At 42.6% G+C, this 17,686-nt stretch overlaps 1 protein-coding gene across 1 annotated transcript in view; it reads right to left on the bottom strand.

The window, feature by feature from the left end:
* Window positions 1-17,686, bottom strand: part of COL17A1 (collagen type XVII alpha 1 chain) — a 60,581-nt gene that overhangs the window by 31,913 nt on the left and 10,982 nt on the right. Inside the window, exons 2-4 of the mRNA XM_027692129.1 lie at window positions 1,750-1,815; window positions 994-1,038; window positions 44-142 (exon numbers count right to left, since the gene is read on the bottom strand). Of these exons, the coding sequence (XP_027547930.1) occupies window positions 44-142; window positions 994-1,038; window positions 1,750-1,804 (199 nt within the window). The 5' untranslated portion in view covers window positions 1,805-1,815. The remainder of the gene's footprint in view (window positions 1-43; window positions 143-993; window positions 1,039-1,749; window positions 1,816-17,686) is intronic.

Below are 17,686 nucleotides of genomic sequence, written 5' to 3'. Positions count from 1 at the left end.
TTTGCCCTCTGTTTCCTCACTGTGCCATGATTTCATTCCTTACTTGAGGTCACGTAGCTGCTGCCATGGGTGTAAGACCTCTTTTCCACTCCACTCCCTCCAGTGTGGGATGATGTTTTGAGCCCACTGCTGCTCCCTCCTTCTGAAAGACATGAGCACAAAATGAGACATTCTCTCAAGGCAGAAGATAAGTATAGCAAAGACACTGCAAGACAAGTCAGGAGGGACCCAAAGCTGTCCACACACTCAATTACAAGTACAGCTTCATGTCTGGTGAGAGATCAGAGCTGCAGGGAAGTGTCTTGGCAGAGCAGACAAGCATTCCCACTCCACACCCAGTGGAGCGGCAAAAGCAAAAACAAAACTTTGTAAAGTTTTGCTCCCTACACAGACTGAAGGATACTTCTGTTAACCCTCACCATAAATGGGATGATAGTGCAATTCCTTTCCAACTCAGCTGCAGCAAGCTAATAAAGAACATGGTGGGATAAAGAGTATGGAGGATTCTTCCCTACTTGGTACTTGTACTTCCCTACAGAGGTAGAAATGACCTGTGACCTCTGATATTACCCAAAAAGATTCACTCACTGTTGTCAACTGGGTAAGATGACAGGAGAATAATACATTGCAGCCCCAGCAGAGGAGGCTGCAGACCCATCACTTTTGATTCTTGTTCCCAAAATACAGTCACCACTGGAGACTCTATATCTGGACTTAAATCCATGGAGAGTCTGGTCTACCAGTCTTAGTGGAGTATGTGGATTTGCTTCTGACAATACCCAGACAGCTCCCCACATACTCTTCCTTCTCCACAGTAACCAGTATTTTGGGAAAGGCTTTTCTGAAAATTGCTTTTCTCTGAGTGCAAATCTTTATGCACTGAGACCTGCTGCATCCAGGGATTTGTGGAAATAAAGGATATAATGCAGACAAATAGCATAGAGAGGCACCGAACACTGAGCAGAAGTAATGCAATGACTGAAAATTACTTACTGGGTGGCAAGGACGTCAGTCTTGTGGTTACAGTCTCTGTAATAACTGAGGGAAGAAAAGGGTGCATGTTAATATAGCCAAACTAGATCAATGTTCTACTTATTTGCCATGCAGAAGCATGACTCAGTTAAAGAAGATCAACTCATTTAAATAAAAGTCCCTTAAGACCACACCTGCCAGGGGACTGTGGTTGCATTAGCACACAACGCTCTGTGTTTCTTCGCAGGTCTTTCTATCTCTAAGAACATCACTGTCATGAAAGATTTTTGTCTTTGCAAGATCCCTGTAAAACATGGAACTATTATTATCTCTGGGCACTTCTGAACCACAGCCATGGCTGTAACCACAAAGCCCATGGTCAGACCCCTTACTAGATTCCTACTAGTTAATCCCCATATGGCCAGCAGGAAATTAGCCTCTGTTTTATACGAAGCCCCAAAGAGATATCTAAAGAACATGTTCTAGGTTACACAGGGCATTGATATCAGAGGTAGAAGCAGCATCCAAATGTCTATGCTACTGGCTAGAAATGCTACCACAGGCAATCATCTGGTTAAACAATTAGGCTGTGATACACATCTCTAAATGTTTGATCTTGGCCCATTCTATTCCTTATTGTGACTTCAGCAGAGAGACCAGAGTCAGAAGCAGAATTTAGTTCTGGTCCTCTCATCAGCATTCAACCCCTTACAAAACTGACCATCCACTTCTGGGTTTTCTGGAGTGTGATACAAAAATTAAAAATCTCCTCCTTACGTCTTTCAGTAACTTCTGATCCATCTTGCCTTGTTTTCTTTGTTACAGAATCCATATCATTGCCACCTGCAAGGAAAACAGAGAGACTGCACTCAAAGCTCTGTGAACAGTAGGAAATGACAACAGCTCCCCACTTGCAAGTGCCACTTGCTTCCTTCAGCTGGAAACTAGACTGCCTGGAAGACATCTGTGCAAGGGAGTTCACAGTGCCCTTCCAGAGCCATATGATTATTACTAATAGACCAGCACCTGCAACACTGGACACTGAAACACCAGGAGGGATTGTAAAGCCAACAGGTGAGACAGGGGCAATTGAAGCAAATCCACTCAGTGACTGAGTTTAGACCTGGATTCATATCCAGATTTTGGTCTCCAGCTGTGCCCCTATAAAGGTTTGATGAAAACCACAGGATTCAAACATTACTCCCACATAACTGCTCTGAGCAGGACTCAACAGTACAGGATTAGCTGTGCAGGCAGTTGCAGAAGTAAGTTACCTGCACTCTGCCAGTACTGTCAGAAAAACCTAGGCAGAGATACTGTTGATCTGTCAACAGTATCACGGCATTCTCATGGTACTTTGATCCTAAAGCCAAAGCACTGATTGGATGTACCTTTAAACTAGCTATTTTTGGCAGCAAGGAACTTGGGTAGGAAGTGCTTTATCTTGCTTTACAGGCAGAGCAGCGACAGTTTGGGGACCCCGTCTGTGGCTTTGGGATCTGATCTAATTTAATGCCAGCTCAGGTCAGTTACGAAGTGTTGGAATAAATGCTGTGAATGCTGTGTACACTCTTTTTCATGACTTGGACCCCTTTCTAATCAAAATTATAATCTCTAGTAGAGGTATGACTGTCTGCCAAGGCAGAAATACCACAAGGAAACATGACTGTGGAAAAGAAACATCATCTAGAAGAGAAAACGCTTCTGTCAGAAGGAACCACACAATTGCTCACTCCTAATCTCTCTAAGATAATATTTCATCTTGTGCAGCCACAAACCATGAGAAGAGGTTTTAATTTACACACAAGCTCACAAGAGGCTAAAACCCTTCACTGCATTTGAAGTCTCCCCTTTAAAGGTCCAGCTGTAGCAAAACCTGCACACTTAAAAGGCTGAGTCTAAAAAAAAAAGCTTTGGGTGAAATTCCTTCCAAGTTTTAAAGCTCATATTGAAGCAGAACCCAAGACTGTGCCCCCCAGTACAGATACCATTTGAATTTGATCCTCATGATTCCACTTAAATCTTCTGGAAAGCGTAGCCCCCTTGATGTTACGCTTGTACTGCCCAGGTATAAATAATGACACAAGGTAGGATGCAGCAGAGAATCTGCAGGAATATCTGATGTTCAGATTCAATTGTGTCTTTGCCAGCTCCTGCTGTTCCCAGAGCTGGACAGGAACAGTTTGAGTGTGGAAGGCACACTGCCAGCCAAGACAGTTTAGTCTCCTATGACAGACTCAGCTGAACTTTGCAGAGAACAACACAGTGCCCACAGCCCTCACTGTGCACTGCTGACCCTGAGCTTGTCTAAACAGCCCTGTAAATGGGGTTCCTGAGGACACATCCAAGTCCTTACACAACCTTGGTGGCAGCAGAATGCTGCTCCATCCTCACAGTGCTTGCTAACACTGTGGACTTCCAGAGGATGATCCAGGGTGTTGATTCCAAGGCATATGCAAGACTGCAGCTATATGCATTAGGAGAGTTTCTCCTCCGGCAGGATGACAGTCCCCTGCAAGGTAAGGGTTCCTCCAAGGAAAGGCAATATCTTTGCTACTCTTCCTTTCTGCATCAACACTGGAAGCATCTTTCAAGCTCTCTCCATAAGAACAGATGCTAGAAGCTTTTATCTAGATGTCAGCACTGTTGGCTTTGTCAGTGTTTTTGGCAAGGAACACAGTTTCGTATTTGGAAACTGCTTTTCTATTGCTTTGTAGCCCCAGAACTCCACTTCCTCTCTGCTACTGGGAGGTGGTGTTGGTCATGGATGCTGGAAGAGGCCAGCACCACCATGGAGTGAATGCATCTTCTGCATTATTGCTTTCTCTTGAGAGAGGGGAATATCTTGCTGTGATAGCAACTAAAAAAAAAATTACAAGAGGTTAAAGCACATCTTTGGAGCCATGCATGCCACAGCCCGGCCCCAGCACACAGCACACTTCGATCCATGTTGCACGTGTGTTTGCCACATGGATGCAGAAGCCAGCCCAGGCTCCAGCAGGCTGACTGAGATGGATTTCCATTATCTGCCAGGACTGACTCACCTCACCAGCTCCTACCTGGATTCACAAAGACATAGCTGTGGGCTATGTCTGTGGAAAGCAATAGCGCTGTTGAATCAGAGAAGCCAACTACAATCATCCCTGAGCAACAAGCAGGAACTTGTGAAGTGGGATCACTCTCAAACAGGCCAGGTAGCATAAGACAGGGCACCCCTATGGTCACTTCAAGCTCAGTGGTTGTAGTGTGCTTGTGGCACCCCCAGAAACAGGGAACTTGCAGACATTATTGGCACTAGGAAGCAGGAGAGGTCTGGCACTGCCACACTTGTGCACTCTGCTTCCTCTCTGGACAGCACTGAAAGCAAGACAGCAACGACTGCCCAGCATTGCAAGGCATGCTCAGGCATGTGCTTTCCACAAAAGCCTGACAGTGCAGGGTGCCTCCTGCACCCCCTGTGCCACTTGCCTGAGTGCAACACACTGGCAAGGGCACTGAGCCAGGCTGAGATGGGGCATTTGAGCCCCTCTTATTATTTTAGAATTTAGGTATTGGCTGAAATGGTAATAAAGTTTATTATAAACATTTTTCAAAGGGTAAGTAAATAGCCACAAGGATGTATTTTAGTAGAAAATTAAAAGTAGGCATGTTTCAGATTTTTTTATCCCTCCACAATGTCCTCCCAGTTTTCATGTCAGAATGCTGTTGCACTCACAGCACATCCTTTCAGCTCTCTCCTCTCTCCATTAATAAGGCTCCAGCTGTGAGACACTCCATTAGGAGAAAGAGGCACCAGCAAGTGTTGAGATTAATAATATTTAATGTCAGTGAAGCCCTTTGATCATGAATACTCTGAGACTCAGTAGATGACTCCAAATGATGCCACTGACTATGTCTCTCATCATGTCAAATGTCTTTTAGGGTGCCCCTTCCTCTTAACCAAGCCTGTCAGGTGTCACTATCCTGGAACTAATAGAATTGCTTAAAAAATAGCCTTTTATCTCTCTTTTACCCCACAGACTAGGAATCTGACTTTCTCATTCTGCTCTAAAAGCTGTTCCTTTCAAGTTATTTTACCAAAACCAACACAGTTAGAATTGAATCAACCAAACCATGCTTCTAAAATCTGCTCATTTTGTAGACTCACTGGACGATGTTAATGCCAGGGAAACTGGCTAGATGTCCAACCAAAGCTTGGACATGCTGTAGGAACCAAATTTTGCCCTGCCCACAACCTCTCCTGGCTTCTTTGACACCAATATGTGCTCATATCTCAGAGCACAAGCAACAAGTGCTGCCCAGACATCCCTCTGTTCTGCCAGATGCCTTCCTTTCAAAAACATGTCCTCACCGTCCCTACTTAATTGAGCTGCTCAAAGAGAAAGGGGCCAAAGCAAGGCCATTCTGACCTGCACAACTTCTTGGCTCTGGCACAGAAAGGAAGACAAACAACCCAGTATTAATCAAAAAAGTGTTTGCAGAACAGGAAAGTGCTGCTTTCACCATTTCACAGATGAAGCAGCTACTCACAGAAGGACAAGTAACTTTCCCAAAGTCACTCTACAAGTCAGTCTGAATACAGGAAAAGAAGACAAGTCTTTCACTTTATGCCACTATGTTCAAATTGATAGACCTGCTGTAGGAAGGATTCAAACTGATTCTCAAATCAGACTTATCTCACTTGATTGTGACAAAACCACCTTACAGTGCTTCATAATCTTCTATGACAAAAATATGGCACAAAGTCCATAGTAAATGACTCACTGCTGATAAATAAACCCACCTGTTTGAGACAAAGCAAAGTTTGTCCATGGCAACACAAACTTTCACTCAAAAGCAGTTTACTTACTTAATATTATACCCTGTAGCCACCATCTGAAGCTCAAATTTACAATCATTACTCTTCCAGCACATTCCAGATCTGCTCAGTTTTAAAAACAGCCAACAGATGATCTGTATTCACCATGCTGGTACCCTTATAGAACAGAGAACATTCAGCTAAACTGTATCTATTTTACAGTAGTTTCACAAAATGCATTAAAAATGTACCCATAGGTTGGCTTCACATTTCTTATCTCCCAGCAGGTACACTCCTTTCACTGGATAGATACTCACTTTAAAAGAGTAGTATTCACTGACAAACAGAAAACCGAAATGACCCAGCTCTTACACAATCTTATTTTTATATTGCATTCCTCATAGAAAAAAAGTAACACTTCCTTTATTTTGCCTTGTTCTTAAAGGAATCTGGAAGACAGAAAAAAAAGGATCCCTTTTTCTGCTTTTTTGCTTTTTTTATTAGTAATGTAACTTACCTGGAGTGCTTTGGTTACTGAACTGAAAATCTGTTTTTCTCCTCAACTGCTTCCTTTCTACCAAAAATTTGCCACCTTCACTTTATATCATGTCCTTCCAAAGGTGTGCGGAATCTGAGTGATCATCCAAAAATGTTCACCTCTTCTTTATTTAACCTGGTTTATTCTCACTCTTCTTCTGCTCTTCTATTCCCGTGCTCTTTAACAAGTCCCAACAAAGGCGTGTCGTGGTTTCCTGCCTCACCCTACCCTTCCAATTATCTGACACTCACTGGAAAAAAAGATCTGCCTCCAGGAATCAAACTTTATTGAAATAAGAAAGGCTCCTACCCATTTGCTCAGGTAGATTAACTATTTAGATCCCAGACAGAGGTGTGAAGGCTTAAGTCAGGGCACATGAACAGTTGTGGCAGTACTTTCTGATACATGATTTGAGATCTGTTTTGGCATTTTCTTATAGGAAATTACAAGCACCTGCTGATGCCACTGCAAAGCTGGCTGCAAGCTAAGCATATTCTGCAAGCTTGCAAATACAAGGGGCTGAACTATGAGCTACTACAAATTGGCTGAAAACCACTCAAGTCAGTGGTCTGAAGTGCCTTGCGAACCCACAGATATCTGTGCTCTATTCAGAAGACAGCAATATTAATAAATAAAAATACACCAAACTGAGTAAGGAACAAAATGTCTTCCACGAATACTACCTGCAAACTTCTCACTGAATAGGAACTGAAGCAGAAGAGCAGCCATGGTGGGTCAAAGCAAAACTCCATCTAGCTCAATACTCTGCCTTCTATCCATGTCTCATGGGAAGACCCCGTGAACAGAACAAATAGATATTTTCCAGGTGTACAGAGTCAAATGCAGCAGCATTGCAATCATTCTTTGACAGACATTTTCCATTAATATGTCCAGTTAGTTTTTTAATCTGTACATTTTAGTATGTACAATGTCCTACAGCAAAGATTTTTAAAGCTTAACTACACCTTGTATAAAGGTTTTTCCCCCTACTGAACATGACAGTGCCATTCGGTGCCCCATGCTTCCTTACAAGAATCAGAATCCACCTTGGCTTTTATCACCCTACACCCTGCCCTGTGTTCGTTGATGGGGATCAAGACTTCTTCAGAATTCATCAATGCATCTCCTAAATCCCAGAACTTGTAATTACATTTATCTTCAGCAGGCAGATATTTATGCAGCATAATTTCCTGCCTGCATGGAGGAAGCATCCATTACTCTGCCTTCAGAACATTAATCAAAGGAAATTTAGTTGTCTAAACAAGCTGCATGTGGCAATTAAGTCATTAAGAGGTGTAGAGCTCATCCTGGGGCTCAGCCAAACTGCACTTGGCTTAAGCCTTGACCAAAAGGATAAAAGTGGCTCTAGCTTTTTGAACTTTGTGCTCTTTGAACATGAGACATAAAAAACTGCCCTCTTCTTATCAACTGCACTTTGTTCAACTCACTTGACATCTGCTTCCAGCGCAATCCACAGTGTGTGCTTCAGACACAGCCTGACTGCTCACAGACAGAAGATGTTCAAGAAATGGCAGCACTGAACACCCTGGGCTCTGTAAGACACACCAGTATGAGGGAGACTTACTGGAATGGCACACAGACTTCACCAGAGCAAGAGGTGGGACCTCACATTTTCAGATAATGTTCTCAGGACTGGAGGAATTTCCTCCTTCCTTTACCTTTGTCTACCAGTTCTCTTTATCTATGTATAAATCAAAGGGAGCCATCAAAATTTTGATAAAATGTGAAATTACAGTATTTTAATCCCTGCAATGTTGTCAGGACAAAGATACTGGTTTAATGTTTATTGAGAACAAAGTGCTCATGGAGCATCTCTTCATGAGTCATTTTGCCAATTTCTTACTGGAAAGGAAAAGAAGGTCGAGGTGGAGTGTGACATAGAGATGACTTAAGAGGAAACCGAAAATAAATCACATCTTGAGAACCACTGACTCCACATTTTAAGAAAATGGAGTTGAGGATGCTGCCTGCTGAAACATTATTAGTTCACTCAGGTTCCTACTGGGCAAGTGTCAACATCAAGGACATAATTTAGAGAGGTCCTGAGCTGCTTCACCTGTTACTGAAGTCAGTGATTATCTCAGATACTCAGAGTCACTGCAAATCAGGTGTCCAGTTGGCACAATCAATTAACTGCAGCAGACCTCACTTCAGGTCATCAGCTGCCACTTCTGCAATAACAGTGGTGTGTGCACTGGTGGTTAGAGCAGGGGAGGCACCTTGAGCTTCTCTTGGAGGTAACAATCACCATCATTCCATCCCCCATTTGTCCTGCTCAATTTTGCTTGTAGAAGGTGAAGTCTGTAGGGGTGGAGCCACACTGCTGCTGGATGTACCCGGGAATGTTTTACCAGATGCAGTTTGCTGCTGTCCCTGCTCCCAGCACACAAAGAAGCCTCAATGCCTCAGTCTGGCAGTTAGAGAGATCAAATTACAGTTGAAGACAGCACCATCTTCCTGGTGAAAGATGCTCCAACAGTTTACAGCACCTGATGCTAGCTCTGAAAAAGTTGAGAAACTGAGGTAGAACTCTACCCTGCACATTCACTGCTCCTGGAGGGGGGCTGTGCCACAGAACATCTGAATCACTTCTTACTCTGCAAGGGGAGCCCTAAGATAAAGGGTCTCCAAGTTAGACCAGCTTGTTCTGTCCATCATCTAACAGCTTAAGTTGTGTTCATGGTTTAGAAACAGCCAAGTTATGATAACGTGTCATCTTCAACTTGAAAGGGAGCTCTGGAGCACGGAATAAGGTGTACATTGGTCTGATAATTCTGTCGTGACTGACACATAAATTACACAACTAGTGAATCAGCCAAGAAGCTCATTGGAATAGTGCAGGCCCACACAAGGATGGTTCGCACAGGGAAGGAGAAGCCACACCTATTTCTGTATAGCAACTGCAGTTCCCTCCATGCCTTGGTTTTACACAACTGAGCCAGGCAGCCACTGAACCAACCAGAGCCTCTTGAGTCACCCCCTTGACTCAGTGCCCCAAGTCCACAAATTGTACATCACTTGGGAAACACCGTGAGTAACCTTGGGCATGAATAAAAGCCTTGTGGGGAACTGATCATTGCTTTTGGGCTGCAGGGGGGTGAGTAACGCCAGGATGAATAAAAACATTGCTAACTCAATCTCCCAGGTCCCAAGAGACTTCAGTGATCAAGAGGTCTTGGCTGTCTGTACCCACTAATACAAAGATTGTACAGCTAAGTACTGCTTTTCCTCTCTCCTTCTGGCTTTATGTAACATTACACACAGTTTATAATATTAAGCTATTAAGAAATAGCAATAATTATAATAAACCTATATCTGCATGTGGAGTATTATAAAACAGTGATCCTCAACAGTGCAGGACAAACTGAATTGTAGTAGCCCAGAGAGGATGGGCTGGGCTGTTCTGGTGGGGGACAGCCAACTGGGAGCAGGTGGCTGAAGACTTGGGCTTGCTGCTTTTACTGTTACCATGTAGACAGGAGGGTCTTTTCAGCAGCTGCAGACAGCTGCCTATCTCTGCTCAGAGACAAGTCTGTATAGACAGACACTCAGGCCCTGGTGCTGTCATGGTGCTCTGCAATTCAACTGCCCAATAGTTACTATTAGCAGTAGCAAGCAGTTCAGTCCAAGGGCTGGGGATGGACAAGTGCATTGTCTTCTGTGTCTGGGACTGCTCCTGATGATGTAATTTTGGTGACAGACAGATCCAAACAAAACACACCTGTGACCTCTTAGAGGTCCCCTCTTCCACACAGGTTTTTATGTGCATTGGTGCCTGGGCACATTGTACATCTCGGTACACGTCAGGCTGTACAGCAGGAGATGGCTGGCACAGCCAGAAGTTATCACCTCTAATGGCATCAAGGCTGGGATGTTAACAGACCTGTGTGCAAAGGTGACCTGCTGTCATCTCTCCCTTTCTCCACACCCCACGCCCCTGTCCCCATAGAAATTAGGGAGCTACTCCAGCTGTCCAGCACACCACAGCATCTGCCAGGGAACAGGGCTGTGAAGCAGATGATCCGGATCACTGTCACTCTGAGGGGCTTTGCTGTGAGTTTAAACCAAGTAATTTTCATCCATAAGACTCCTCTCCTTCCCAGTGCTGGCATGGTGAATAATCCCTTTCACTTTGTCCTCTAGGTTAAGAGTTGCCTGCAACACATGCTGCATACAGCAGCACAGCTATGAGCTGAACTGAGTCTCTTGTTTGATGCTGATAGTTATTGACAATCAGCCCACTGCTCAGTCTGCTTCGTCAAAGACAAAGAGAACCAGTCCTTGAGTATTTTACTTATCACAGAATGCAAGTTTGATTCATAGGATCAAATAATTTCCTATACCCTGGCTTTTAGAAAACTACTGCCTGTTTGCAAACTCACTTGTGACCCCTTAAAACAGTTTTAGCACCAGTGGCTTTTAGACAAAAACTATGCATGCTAATCTCACACATCAAATGTTTCAGGCATGCAGGCAGCAAAGGGACACAACCAGTGCCAGATGACCTGGCTGTGGTGCTGCCAATATACACAGTGGAGAGAAGTTACAGCAAGCTGTTTACAAAAAAATGGTAATGTGAAAAAAAGAGAACAATGCCTTTCTGGCAGCCCTAAAGGAAAGATATGATTTGTGACTAGCTCACCAGCACCATTATAAACAGAAACACAGGCAGAATTGCAGTGCAACACTGCATACAGGATAAAACCTGGAGACAATACTTATTTTGGAGATCTGCCTCAGAAAATGACGGATGTTGGCAAACAAGCCTGATTTCTGCCTGCAATCTTGACAGAAAATTCAAAACACATATTGGCAAAAAAATCCTGATGAAAAATCTCTGCTGGGCTCAACTACGGCTCACAGCAACTCACCTCCTATACAGAGAGGGATTCTCGTTAGCAGGATGGGAAATGCAGGGGAGGGTGCCTGAAGGGTCCCTGAGAGCAGTTTTCTCTTGCTCTCCCCTTTTCCAGCCCGACACGTTCCTGCTCTGCAAGTCCTTTTCCCTGCTAAGTTTCAAAGGGTCATTTTTGGATCAAGGATTATTTCACAATCCAGAGGGGATTTTCAGGAACCTTTAAGAACAGAAGTGCCACTGACGCCGCTGTGTCACTTAGGTGAGTTTGTGCATAGAACAAGAACATCTCCTGTAAGTACTTGGGCACTCAGAATGAAAATAAACACAAAATTGTGCATAAAGCCCACAGCTCATACCCAGTCCAAGGAACCTGGCGAAGCACTGGGGATCGCTGCTGGGGAATAAGAGAAGAAAGCACCAGACCTGTTGCTGCAACCAAGCTGAACTGCAACCAAGTCTATACTGTTTGTGGTACATCTGTACCCCATCCCCAACCTCACTAGTCTTATCTTAGTCAGGATCTAAATTTGCTTCCCAAATAGATTTCTTCATGATCCACATTGTTTACACACAAGATTGAGCTAAGAGAGAGCATTAGCCTGAGCTCCAGAGCAGCCTGGGGGCAGGCTCAGAGCACAAGAAGAGCCCAACACTCCCTTGCTCAAGCAGTCCAGTTTGATACAGCACGCACAGTTAAATACAAGCAGGTGTCACGCTAGTTTTCACATATCCCAAAAGGTTTAGTAGCCTTCCTTAGGTTTTCTAACCAGTATGCAAGGGATTTTGCAGTGCATTGTCTCCAGAATTTGGCTTGTCCTAAATGCTACATCGATACAATGAACTCAGACTACCAGTTTCCTAGACCAAGACAAAACTGAGTGTGTGGAGCAAAAGTCAATGACTTCATGGATGTGGCAGGTTTATACTGAGTACTCTTGATGTGGTGCTTGCACTCTACATAGACCCTCTATGGCCCTTACAGGTGCAAGAGGAAAGGAGTGTGTGAGCCTGAGAGTGTGGAGTGGCGTGTGCAGCTTCTCAGACAGCAGGGCTCCCAGTTCTGGGCAGGGGATCCCCAGCACCAGAAGCAAGTACAATGAGCACATCTTCTAACAAATTTATCAAGCTCTGCAGGTCACTAAGAGAACATGCTTCAATTTTCAGGGATTCTGATTTAGTGTGGAAGGAAATTATTACCCAAGGAAAAAGAATTGAGGGATAAGGAGATCTTAAATATGTATTCAATGTTAATTTCTCTGGTTTGTAACTCAACCATATGATGCCCATTGGGGATGAAGTACATTTCAGCCACTGTTTTCAGCCTCGGATTTTCTGAGGAACTTGTGGTAAGTAAAAGAAGTATATTGCCCAATGATTTTCATCTACAATGGAGGGATTTTCCCCACCTTTAAAAATCTTCAGAAGTCTGCACGTTGAAAAAAGCTGACAACTATTGTATCTGATCAGTGAAAAGATGTCAAAAGCATGGAACATGCAGTATAAGTATGCCATGTTTGGTGTGTGTGTATATATATATATATATATACACACACACAAATACAGACATACATATATATACATACATCAGGTATACCATGGTCGATCCCTTCTGCAGGGATATTTCCTAGCAACATGGAAAGTACATAGCAATTTTGGGTTCAGGATAGAGAGTAAATTATAATTCAAACTCAGCCTACTTTATTAACACAGATCTTTCCTGTGCCCACCAATATGTCATGTCAGTCTGCCACCATGGGAAACATAAAAACTTAAAATAAATAAAAATAGCTGAATCAAGTTTTTGAGCTTTTCAGGGTTTATATTTGCACACAACAGGGGTTTGCAGTGCCTGGGTGGTGTGTCTCCCACTAAGATTTAAACACAGAAAACGTGTTTCTCCCAAAAATGTTTGCTTAAATAGATCACATTTTTGAACCCTCTATGGTAATGTTTCCAAGCTGTAGTCTGGCTCTAGGTAGAACTTGAAGAAAGTCACTCCTAAGTGAGACCGCTACAATCTAAACCCTGAAATGATAAGAGAGTTGATTTTCCAGATATGAATGGTGGTAACACTCGGACATAGTTCCACACAACACCTTTCTGGGATCGCTCCTTATAGTAAAGGGTGTGGGGGTGTGTGTGTGAAAGCACAAAACTATATTTCCACTCCTTTAGCAGGCAGGCAAATAAAAACATTTTTAAAACACATATTTCATATACAATCATGAGGCTTGATTTTTCATTCAATTGTGCCAGGTTTACATACCTAAGATTCAAGAACAGTAACTCACCTCTCTGAGTTTCTGTCTTCAAATTTGAACTTCCCTGAGACAAAATGATGTAGCAGATACTGTCTGGCACTACATTAATACTGATGGGGTAAAAGTCACCCTCTAGTCTGAAGTCCATGTTGATCCAACCCTGTGATTAGACAGTCTGTCCTGGGCTGAAGGGGCCTTGAGAAAATGTTTCCTTTAAAATAATAAGATTTCTGAGGAAATTGTCCAGCTTAGGTAGCAAAGTTTCTGAGGGGGAAAAAAGTGGGTTTGTACAAACATGTTAGAAAAGCTCTGCTCCGTATATCCTGGGAAGTTCTGACTATCCCCCAGGACCATGAATAATGAAGACTGAGGCCACTCAGCAAATTTCCTGAGTCAGACTTTGAATGGAAGACTGCAGAGTTTTATAAGATTTCTGTCCAGAGATGGTCCCTGTCAACACGATCCTTTTTCTTCACTAGGAAGGTACTTCCTGTGATTAGGCTCTCAAGCATTTCAGGGTGGTGCTCATTTTTCACTGCCAAAGTAAATAACAGAATGAAAAGTCTCTGCTGGGCTACTAAGGTGTTCCCTCTAAGGGAACATGCTCTGCTGTGAGCCCTGTTTATTGCCACTGATCACTACAGATTTGTCATGGATTGGCATTTATCACAGCACAGATTGGATTGGTGGTATAATTAGGGATGGGCATTTCAGCTCACACCATGTTTTCGTTCTCCTGGGTGCTTCACAGCCATAAATCAATCTCCAAACATAGGCTTATCTGAGTATTGCAAAACAGTTTTAAATCAAGAGACTGGTTTCCAATAGTATAAATTCAGAACGTGCATGTTTCTGATGCATTTGTTTAGATCTGGATTAACAACACACAACAAAGGAGCAATCTGGATTTTATTTTGGTTCTGAAGGTGACATACCACTTGCTATCACTGTTCGTGGCAAGAAGGTGTGTGAAACTGCTTTTATTCCTATTTCTAGTGTTATTTATTTGCTGAACTGGTCCTCAGAAAGGCTTGAATCCTTCTTGGCTGCTGTCATGCTGCACCTGCTTTTCCTGGGGCACACAGGCTCGACTTGCCGTGTGCAGGCTTGCAAAGCCCCAATTTAAATGGCACTCCTTTATTAGAGGATACATTCCACAGGCATAAAATATTATTATCCGATACACATGACTAGAAGACTGCTGATCTCCTGCAGGACTGCAAGCACAAGATGGGACATGACACTCCTGGTAAAATCGCTCTCCGGAACACATCTCACGTGGCAGCTGGAAGCTTCCTTCGTGTTCTCAGTACTGAGGTTGGAGGCTGCCTTAGAAACCCTTCTCTCACACTGCAAAAATTACTGAATTAAAGGATGATTCAATCTCATTACATACTAGCTCTCACTTCTTCAGTTGTCTCTTCTTTGTAAACATTCTCCCACATTACCAAAATTATGTCTCCAACACTTTTTTTCTCTCTTCCCCTCTTCAAGAACTGCTAGGTATCCTCCTCAAGACAGAGATATTAACTGTCCTCTTTCTACTTCTTGCACAAGTTTTCCTCATCTTCTCTTTTTAGCAAGGAGCTATGGACATTTATTAATTCCTAAGTTCTGTGGTCCTAGGAGGGAAGCTGTTACTTCAATTTACATTGAAGCAGAGTTGTGTGTGTTTTTCAAATTTAGTACCTTCCCCTGGTCTACTCACTTCAACTGTGCCTTGAGCTACTCTTTATTTACAAATGGAACTGCTCATTTAACTTACAGTACATTGTTTCTACTCCTTGATTTAATACCTGAACCTTTAATTTACAAGTGCTACGATTTTTAGCTTTCCTGGCTATTTTTTCCAAGAAAGATAGATCACCATCCCTACTGAGTTCTGCTGGAAGGACATTCACTCCCTTGAGGCAGGCAAGTGCACCATCAGGTCTATACTGAGGTGATATGTTGTGCATAACACCTGCTTTGATAAGCATTTATTCATGATAAAAGTAATATTCATTCAATCAGAAATGTCAGCTGTTACACTGCTTACAGTATCAACTTACATATAGGCTGCTATGTACCCCTTTTTTCTAACCCATCCCCCCCAATCTCTTCAGCCCAGTAAACAATGAGAAAATGAAGAACTGGATTATTGCAAATAAGAAGTAGTTTATAGCATCAATAAACAGCTGAGTCCAGAATAGAAGACCGATACAACAGTTCTGAAGTTTTGTGGTTTTTTTTTAATGCTATTTTCAGTAAGCAAAGAAGCTGTGAACTCCAAAGCTGCTATTTCTATACTGCACACTGGGCCATGGCAAGGATGCAAAGACAATATGTGAGAGGGTAAGAAAAGTACTTCATTTTTATTGCACCTTCAATAAAAAGAGAACTCTGACCAAAGTTCTTTAAAGTGATCCAATCCAGAAGCTCCATGTCATTACTGAATCCACAGAAGCTTTGATCCACAGATCTGCAAAGGCTTTTGTCCTCAACAGAGGAATGTGAGGCTCACCAAACAAAGCTGTGATGGATTTGGTCACTGGTGCTAAATCACTTGTGTACCACCAGTATGGAATCTTGCTCCTCCTAATTATGTGTTTTTAAGCCATATAATGGAAATTTTAAGCCATATAAAAATATTTTATAAATACTAATTATTTATCTATTTCATGGTGCCTATCATCTGTACCTTGTTGTGCCAAAGTTATAGCATTTGTGAACATCCTTCTATTTTGATATGCAGCACTTCAGTAATCATGATCAAGTTTCACATATATGTCTGACACCCCAGCATCAAATTCCTGACCATACAAATGTTCCCACAGATACAGAACAACAGACCAGATCCACAGGGAACAGTCACAACACAGATGTAACACTTCTCTTCAGAAACCATTCATAAAAAAAACGGATACAAGGGTTAAAATAAACCAGACCTCACACTTTCTTTCTTTGCCTTGACTCTGAGTCAGTTATGAACAGACATATGTAAAAGGTGGAAATTGGCTGCAGTTACAGAGTAGTTAAAGACACACCATTTATCAATAGTTAGAATAAGAGTAAATATTTGAGCAATATTGTAGAAGTAAAAAGCCATGGCTCACAGCTCATTAAGAAGTGTTTTTCAATCTTTTTTTAATGATCTCTCACTGTTCTTTAATCTAGAACTTCTTTTAGTTAGCATCTTTCTTCTCATGTGGGTTTAAAGCGGTTTTCAGTACCATTCATGGTTATTTTGTTTATGCTCCTCACACCTCTCCACGTTTCTCACTCTTCATTAGAGATCATGCTTCTGCAAGCAAATCTCTAGCCAGACACACCTTCGCCATACAATCCACAAATGATATGCTAATTCCAACCAAAAACCGTGTTGAAGGATAAACAAAGAGAAGATTTGTGACCCAGAAGAGAACAGAACAGAGCAGTGCCCCATTCATATTATTTATTTCTGCTTTGTAAGAACACAGAGGTAGAATCATAGAATCAGAGAATGGTTTGGGTTGGAAGGGACCTTAAAGACCATCTAGTTCCACTCCCTGCCATGGGCAGGGACACCTTCCACTAGACCAGGTCACTGAGGGCCCTGTCCAACCTGGCCTTGAACACTCCCAGGGATGAGGCATCCACAACTTCTGTGAGCAACCTGTGCCAGTGCCTCACCACCCTCGCAGTAAAGAATTTCTTCTTAACATCTGATCTAAACCTTCCCTCTTTCAGTTTGAAGCCATTCCCCTTTGTCCTGTCAATACATGCCCTTGCCAAAAAGTCCTCTTCAGCTTTCTTGTAGTCTCCCTTCAGGTATCGGAAAGCTGCAATTAAGTAATCTCAAAGCCTTCTTTATTGTGCAGTCTCTGGAATATCTACCCATGACTGCTGGTGTATCACTAGTAAAAAACCGTAGTAACAATAAAAATAACAATAACTATGGTAATAATGTTAATATTATTATTATTATAGAAATCATGCAGCTCTTTCATGCACAGCAGTCTTATATTAGCTCCTGTGTAGTTAGAAGCTGCTGCATCTATCACAACTCATTTAATTGATGTGTCCCCTCATTGTTGTGATCAAAATGACAATGCTAAGGTGACAACCAGCTCTTAAAGATGCCAAAGCTGATGAGGATGTTTTTTCTTTTCAGCAGGACTCATATTTCTGTGGAGCTAGGTAAGGATGCTTCTTCATTTTACCTGGTCACTTCTTTCACTCATTTCTCCTGATGAGAGGAAAGATGATCTCAAGCTGGC

Source organism: Neopelma chrysocephalum, unplaced genomic scaffold (assembly GCF_003984885.1).
Source record: "Neopelma chrysocephalum unplaced genomic scaffold, ASM398488v2 Primary Assembly neopelma1_85, whole genome shotgun sequence".
NCBI classification, from domain to species: domain Eukaryota; kingdom Metazoa; phylum Chordata; class Aves; order Passeriformes; family Pipridae; genus Neopelma; species Neopelma chrysocephalum.
This window is presented reverse-complemented; position numbering and strand designations above follow the sequence as displayed.